Source organism: Sinocyclocheilus rhinocerous, unplaced genomic scaffold (assembly GCF_001515625.1).
Source record: "Sinocyclocheilus rhinocerous isolate Xijiao unplaced genomic scaffold, SAMN03320098_v1.1 scaffold682, whole genome shotgun sequence".
NCBI classification, from domain to species: domain Eukaryota; kingdom Metazoa; phylum Chordata; class Actinopteri; order Cypriniformes; family Cyprinidae; genus Sinocyclocheilus; species Sinocyclocheilus rhinocerous.
The window spans coordinates 1,299,509-1,307,667 of record NW_015642528.1 but is presented as its reverse complement, the minus strand read 5'-3'; the positions used below and the strand labels follow the sequence as shown (position 1 = coordinate 1,307,667).

Sequence of the window (8,159 nt, the reverse complement as noted above, 5' to 3'; positions counted from 1 at the left end):
TCTGCTTAATAGTGCATAATTGCTGAACAAGTCCATAATTGGCTGTGAACATTTTCACAGAAATTTGGATGAAAATGTTTCTTTTCGAAATGGTCATTCACATTGTGTATACATGCTTATGGGAAACTCCTGTTTAGTCTGAATGCTGAAGCCTGATTTGTTAACATTCGTGTAGCTGCACCAACTAATGGGATTTCAGCCCACCAAAACGGGCAGAGCTGACCGCCTATATAAGTTGGCGTAGAATACTGATTTCATCAGAATTTTCTTCTTCAGTGCGAAGATCATCTCCTCATTGGACTCTAAAGAAGAAGAAGAATGAAGAAGCCTGCTTACTTGCCATAGAAGAGCCTCGGCAGCGGAAAGATGTTCTTCAGTGCTTCTCCTCTGCGGCCATCAAGCGTGCCCGAGCAAATTACCGCTGTGATAGCGGTCCCACCTACTCATAAGAGCATTTCTCCTCTTCACGACAGCACTCAGACCACTTGCCGCCTGGCTCCAGGCTTGGAAAACTTTTACAGCCGTCAGCCACTACTTCCTCGTTCCAAAGAAAGATGGTGGGTTCAGGCCCATCCTTGATCCCAGACACATGAACTGTGCCCTAATGAGATGTCCGTCCAGGCTCTTGGAGTTTATGTAGAGCGCTCTAGCCACTTTTGGCAATTAGAGCAGCTCTTTGTATGCTTCGTAGACCGCGCTAAAGGGCTGCCAATTATGAAGCAGAGACTTACGCCTCAGTGGACTTAGTGTCCTATTGGAGGGCCCACTTCACCAGAGGAATGGCCTTCTCCTGGGCTTGGTCCAGCGGAGTCTCGATCGGAGATCTGTGAGGCAGCCAGCTGGTCTTCACTGCCTACCTTCACTAGGTTTTATAACCTGGACGTCCCTGCTCTTCAGGCACAGATCTTGTGTACCTAATCACCCTAATCCCCTATGTGAGTGGAAAGGGTCTTCGTTGACATTGACCCCGGCCTTGTGACCATGGTCTCGTTATTTCCGGGCCTATTGTGCCCTTATTGGCTCATGCTTTTTAGGGGCCCTTTAATATAGGTGCCCCAGGGCTGAATGGAAGTTATACCTACAGCCCTTGTGCGGAGCTAGCTAACATATTCATTCCTAATTTCCACCAACACTAGTTATGTTTTTTTTTTTAATCTGATACCAGATCAGTTTTATGCATTTGTAGACATTTTAAATGAGACATTTGTGTAATTAAAAGAGTAAAAAGAGTAGTATTTAATAGTCTCTTACTGACCTGTTTAGACAAGCCCTCTATAAAACAAACAAAACAAGCAAATTAATAAAAGAACACATTTTCATGCTATAGCCTAATGTATACATTTCATGTTATACATTTTAATATTTAATGGTATTTGATGATTTATTAATTGCATTTAATATGTACTTACTATATATATATACTATATATACTACTTACAATAAAATATTTGCAATTTTGTAAAATATTTGCAAAAAAATGTATGCACGTTTTGGTAAAAAAAAAAAATCGTCTTTTTGTTGTAATAACCCAGTTTTGACCAGCAGGCGTCACCAGCGTGTGGCGTACAGATGGATGTAACACATTTTGTAACTCACATTTATTAATATTAATCAGGAGGCCAGAAGCATTTGAAAAGGACTGTAGGATGTTTAAAGCAATTGGGATCTGAAAGGCATCCTTTGGAACAATGCTGTATCATCTAGCAGTTGTTCATCTAATTATCAATTCTGTCCTGGCAATACCCTTAACAAAACTGTCTTTAATACAGTATATACATTTAAAAATGGTTTAGCTGTTAGAAAAGGGTGGTGAGATGGGGCAAGCTTGTCTGACACCACGCTTTAAAGCAAATATAGGAGAAATGCCATTACTGAGCTGGACAGAGCACATCTGCAAAAGAAATCAACAAAAACCTGTCAAGGGCCTGTAAAATAAATGAATGTTCGAAGCATTAAAAAAATCCAGATTGGCATCTTTGCTAAGACGAAGGCAATGGTTTTAGAGTCAGTGTTCAATAACTAAATTGGGTGCTAGTTATCTATTAAAAGGGGATATTTATTGAGCTTAGGAATTAATGTTATTAGTCATTGACAAAGAAGGAGAAATACTCTCTTTACCCAACACTTTATAAACAGTTTATGTAAGAAAGGTCTTTCGTTTAAAGCTTTGTAGAGCTCAGCAGGGATTTGTTACTTTTTAGATTATTTATTGAATAAATTATTTCTGAAAGACTAATAGGTGCCTCGCATAGGCTACAATTTCTTTACTAATTTGTTTTATGTACGATAAATAATTTTTAAAAAAATTGTACCGGATTGCTATTAGAATTTAGAGGAATACAGATCATTATATAAAACTTAGCACAAAAATGTGCAAAATGACAGTTACATTCCCATCAATATAGCTGTTGAATAGAGTTTCTAACTTGCTGTCTCTCCAGCCTGAAGAAATAGGCAGAGTCCTGTTCACTCCCTCCTCTAGCCATTTCCTACAAGTTCTAAGGCATATTCAGCCTTTCATTTATATATATCCTTTAAATTATATTACTGATCAATAAGCTTAATTCTGTCTGTTAATTCTTAATTCTTAGTCTGAAAGATCCTCCATAATTTTGTGTGACAACATAATGATTCTAGCCATAATCTTTCTTCATTATTTTTTATTATTTTCACTAAGGTACTACAAAATTTTCAACAATGCTTCCCAATTTCATATTTAAGAAGTTCCCAATTATTACTATCCTTCTGTAACGGGGCGAACGAGACGAGAGACGTGCGGATCCATTTTCAAGGCTTTATTTAAAGACACGGTCAACACAGGCAAGAGTCGGACAATGGCAGACAGGTATATAGAGGGCAAGACTGAAAAGTAATCCGAAACACAGGCGATGGTCCAGGCGAGGGGTAAACAGTATCCGAACAGGGCGAGACGAGAGGGGTAATCCAAGACAGGCGATATACTTCAGGGCAGGCAGAGATCAGACAAAATGAGATACACAGGCTAGGATCAAGACACGAATGACTAAGGCAATAAACAGGATTAAACTAGACTTTGACTCAGAAAACTCGGAATGGCTCCGTAATGTAGCTATCACTTGGAGAGCAATAAACGCTAGACAATACTCAGCGATTAGAGAAGGATTTGAGTGGTTGTTATATAGTGTGTGTGTGATTGGCTGCAGGTGCAACAGTTGTGTGGTGTGAGATTCAATGTAATCAGAAGGCGACCTCTGGTGGCGAGCAGGCGGAAGACCACGGACTGGATTCGTGACCCCTCTTTATTTGCTTTATCACAGTAAAAGGAGATTAAGTTGTCAATTTCAGCATCTATCTAAGGTATTATTCAAAACTACATTAAAAATTAAGAATTTGGACATTTAGACAGCATATAAAGTATATGTGTTTCAGGTTGATCAATAAATGATATTTTTGTGAATTAAACCCATAAACATTGGCAATAATACATGTTGAATTTGCAAACTATGATGTAATGAACATGAATATAAATTTTGTTAAAGCATTTAAGATTCAACAAATCAGCTTTGTGTTTAAGAATGTTTTGTAACCCCCTACAGTTTAAGGTTTAACCCTCTTGTTTAACAGACAGAGAGACATAAATATAAAAAGAAATTGTTTATAAGAGTCTATAACAGAGGGAAAAGAACTAGGCTTAAGAATGAGTATAGAAATTGAATAGGAGCTAACATATTCATTCCTAATTTCCACCAACACTTAGAATAGGAGAATAGGAGATGAGAACAACAATCCTTTCATATAGAGAATCAAAATATATGTTGTAGTATAACAGCAATTAACTTTATGAAAACAATTTAGAGTTTAAATAATCTACATAGCATAATTCACATGTTTTATAGAATAATGACCTCAAAAGACAAGGTTTCTGTATTGAATAATATCTCATATATTATTTTTAACCCACTGCATGCATTTACACTACACTGCAGTAAATTTTCCCTTATGCAGCCGTTTTGTTATAAGTGTATATAAAACTACGAATGCATTATCTTAGGACTTAATATATTCCCTTCTCTCTCCTTCTGCATTATCTTACCATTTAGGACTTACTATATTCTCTTCTCTCTCTTTCTGTAACTTTCTTTTTCTCTGTATTGAAACCAAGAATTAAAACAGGTGCCATGAAAATAGGCCATGTATTTAATATTACCAGCAAAGTCAATAACAAATATATTTTTGGGTTCCAAAGATGAGTCTACTATGTAGCCTTATACAAAATTATTTTAATTATGTAAAATGAAAATGAAAATTAGATTAGATTATGAAAATGAAATTGGATTAGATTTAAATGAAAATGAGTATTTTCCATCAGGTTGTCTTTCAGTATTTTTCCTCCACCTCTACCAAACAATGTCCTGTCCTACCTGCAGTTCCTTGATAATATACTATGAATGTATGAATAAATATTCATACAATAATCTGGTGTTAATGATTGGGGCAAGCAGTTTTAAAAAGTAGGGTGAATGTTTTGATGTTGTAATAAAACGGTTCTCAAATGACCCCTTGAGTTTGAGTTGCTCTCTGGACCCAAGATCAAATTATTGTGGTGTTTAACCCTAAAAGTATTTCCCTAACAATTCTGCTGTTTTCTACAACTATATTTTGATGAAAAATAGCAGTTGGATATTTGAAGATGACCATAATTGTTTTGTTGCTTTTTTTTGTGATTATTACAAATACAATTATATACTGATAATCAGTAATTATTTTGTTGTGTGTGCCGGGAAATAGATTTTCTTTATTTGACTTGAGGTTAAACATTGACCACTGAACGTAAGTAAAATCCTCTTGCTAACCCCACTATAAAAATGCTACCCTGTCCATTTGCCTCTGTGTTTTTTATCTCAGCTGAAGACTTGGAATAAACAGCATGGAGTGTAAGCAGCGGTTGAATTGGTTAATACTTGCACTGATATGTCCTCTTACTGCAGGTACTGTAGGTCTTTTTGCTTAATATAAATGCTTTCTAAAATTTAGAGAAATTTAGTTCTCCTCCAAAGGATCTGGTTGTTTCCACTATAGGTGCTCCTTCCTCCATGTTCAAAAGAGACAGTTCATGTCCCAAAGAGAACTTAAACATTACTGGAGGGACCTTTGTTCTTTCTAAAGGCTATTCACATGGGAGTCTTCTAAGATACATCTGTCCGAATGGATATTACCCATCGGTTCAGTCACGTCTTTCTCAAGATGGACACTGGACTTCAATGACCACAATCAGAAAAACCCCAGAGTGCGAAAGTAAGAAACAAGGCATTATTTTGTGTCAAGATATTAAGAATAAATGCTGTACTTATTTATTTTTGCTATACTCTTCTACAGTATGCGTTTATTCATGCATTTATCCTAGAGATCACATGTCGCAGTCCTCGGGTTTTCGAGAATGGAGAGGTGATTCCATATAAAGACATATACTATGTAAATGACACAACCACCTACTCATGTCATTCCGATTATACGTTCCGTGGCTCAGCGGTCCGTGTTTGCAAGCCTAATGGGAAGTGGAGTGGAAGCACACCAGTTTGTGGACTTGACTGTGAGTAATCGCTATCAATTTTTAAATATGTAAGCAGTGCACACAGAAGTTTCCATGAACTAGTCTGACTTAAAGAGAAATTTAATTCCTGGTGTAATATCTCCTAAGTAAAATTCATATAACAGAGTCCTTGGGTTCATCTTAATCACATTACACAAAACTGAAATTGCACGTCAAAATAACACATTGTCAATATCTTTTGTAAATGTGTAAAAAAAAAAAAAAAAAAAGCATTTTCGATGAACTAATTTGATTTAACAGTTTTAGCAGACATTTTCTTTAGAAATTTCTCTCTATGCATCTGCCTAGATCAAGGTTTTTCAATCAGAGGTCCATGGATCTTCACTTCCATTTGCCTCTTTGTTACTTTCTCACAGCTGATCACTGTCCTGATCCTGGAGTTCCCCCTGGTAGCAGTCATACAGGCAACATGTTCAACATTAACAACCAAGTCTTTTACCACTGTACACTCTTAAAAAATAAAGGTGCTTAAAAAGGTTCTTCACAGCGATGCCATAGAAGAACCATTTTTGGTTCCACAAAGAACCATTGAGTCAAAGGTTCGTTAATAACCATCTCTTTCTTACCTTTTTATAATCTGAAGAACCTTCTTTTGCTACAAAGAACCTTTTGTGAAACAGAAAGGTTCTTCAGATGTTAAAGGTTCTTTATGGAACCATTTAGACAAAAAAGGTTCTTCTATGGCATCGTGAAGCACCTTTATTTTTAAGATTGACCTTGATTGGTTCCAAGGTGCGAGAGTGTCAGGATAGTGGCCAGTGGTCAGCAGCAGAGCCACAATGTTATGGTGAATAACATCGGAGTTCCAAAATCACATGCTTTATATGGACTTGTGTTCTCAAAAATAAGATGTTGCGCATAAGGTTTTGCTAATGAAAAGAGACTTTTCTGGATAATACACCTATAACGTTGTTGTGTAAATATCGTACAGCTGATTTCACATATGACACCCCAGAGGAAGCATCAGAAGCTTTCAGCAGTTCTCTAAAGTCAAATCTTGGGGTTTCTCAAGAGTATGAAGGAGAAGGTACCATTACTCATTTTAATGCTCAGAAAAAACAAATCATAAATCATATCAACACATTTAAACATGAATGCTGTGTTCCTTCTGTCTTCAGATCAGCATGGGAAGAAAATAACTATGGATAAGGGTGGAAAAATTGATATCTATATTGGTGTGGATGTATCAGACAAAGATAAGGAAGATTTTGACAAGGCAAAAAATATCATTAAAACTCTTATAGACCAGGTATGTCAATTGTCAAATAATTTGTGGGAACACATGACCCTCAGGTGTTGCTGTAGTGAAGTTGTACGACCATTTATTTTGGCATGTTTTTATACTGCAGCCTTTCTAAAATTGTTCTAAAAGTAGTCATTTAATTGCTGATAATTTTGATGTTTAAGGTTTTGTAACATAAAATGCTGGTATTTTAGATCCTCTCAAGAATGAACTTGACTTTTAACCTCCACACCCTTGTTGAAAGCATTAGCATGTTTCAAGAGGGGACTTGAACTATCACTGTATTTTACAAACACACTGAATGTGTTCATACCCTCATACTCAACATTAACTGAATTGAAATCCAGCATTTTGATTGGATAACAGTCAGATTTCCAATTCTGAATGCTTAATGCTCTTTCCCAAAAGATTAGCTATTACAAGGTCTCCCCAAACTATGAGATCCTGATGTTTGATACGGACGTTACACGGATGATCTCTTTGAGGGACTTCAAAAGTAATGAATTTTCAAGAAACCTAACAAAGGTTTTTGAAGATCTGGACAATTTTAATTATGATGGTAAGCATTCTGTTTGTGTGGCTCTGAGTCTTATTATTGATCCAATCAAATTTAGAGATTATTATAAAATATAATATGCAAAAATTACATACATAAATACATTTAAGGGTACAGCAGATTGTCACAGACGCAGTACTCTCATAGGCATCCTTTTTGTACTGATATACTCCCTTTAGGTACGATTAGACACACTAAGAAATAAGCTACAAAAGTGTTCCTTTTGGTAGTTCTTCCCAAGTGACAAGTTGTTGTACCTCATATACAGTATCTATACATTGATTAGCTTGTTCGGGTGTGTTTGATTATGGTTGGAGCTAAACTCTGCAGGGCAGCGGCTCTCTAGGACTGAACTTGCCTACCCCTGGACTTACTTGAGGGAAGTACATTGCTTTCATTGTAAGTACATTACGTACATTTTTCATGGCAGTCCAATAGAGAAAAAATGAAACATTGTATATTTTTCTTATTATTATTCTTTTAATTTCTTAATTAATGTTCTAAATTCAATTCCTTTTAATTTGGAATCTGCTGATTCAAATTTTTTGTGTGTGTGTGTGTTTTTGTAAATAACAGATCAAACAATACTAATATCGCCAAACTCTATTGGAACATTTTACTCAGCATGCAAATAGAGGAGCTCTACAATCCAACAGCCTTCCTTGAGACCCAACATATCGTCATCGTATTCACTGATGGTATTGACTCCTATGTATGTATATGTGTGTGTGTGTGTGTGTGTGTGTGTGTGTATGTGTGTGTGTGTGTGT

General features: G+C 36.2%; 1 protein-coding gene across 1 annotated transcript in view; it reads left to right on the top strand.

The window, feature by feature from the left end:
- Positions 1–4,890: 4,890 nt before the first annotated feature.
- The window catches only part of LOC107756066 (complement factor B-like), a 7,037-nt gene continuing 3,768 nt past the window's right edge, over positions 4,891–8,159 (top strand). Inside the window, exons 1-9 of the mRNA XM_016573039.1 lie at positions 4,891–4,967; positions 5,059–5,274; positions 5,384–5,569; positions 5,947–6,047; positions 6,260–6,377; positions 6,522–6,617; positions 6,709–6,839; positions 7,242–7,396; positions 7,966–8,101. Of these exons, the coding sequence (XP_016428525.1) occupies positions 4,907–4,967; positions 5,059–5,274; positions 5,384–5,569; positions 5,947–6,047; positions 6,260–6,377; positions 6,522–6,617; positions 6,709–6,839; positions 7,242–7,396; positions 7,966–8,101 (1,200 nt within the window). The 5' untranslated portion in view covers positions 4,891–4,906. The remainder of the gene's footprint in view (positions 4,968–5,058; positions 5,275–5,383; positions 5,570–5,946; positions 6,048–6,259; positions 6,378–6,521; positions 6,618–6,708; positions 6,840–7,241; positions 7,397–7,965; positions 8,102–8,159) is intronic.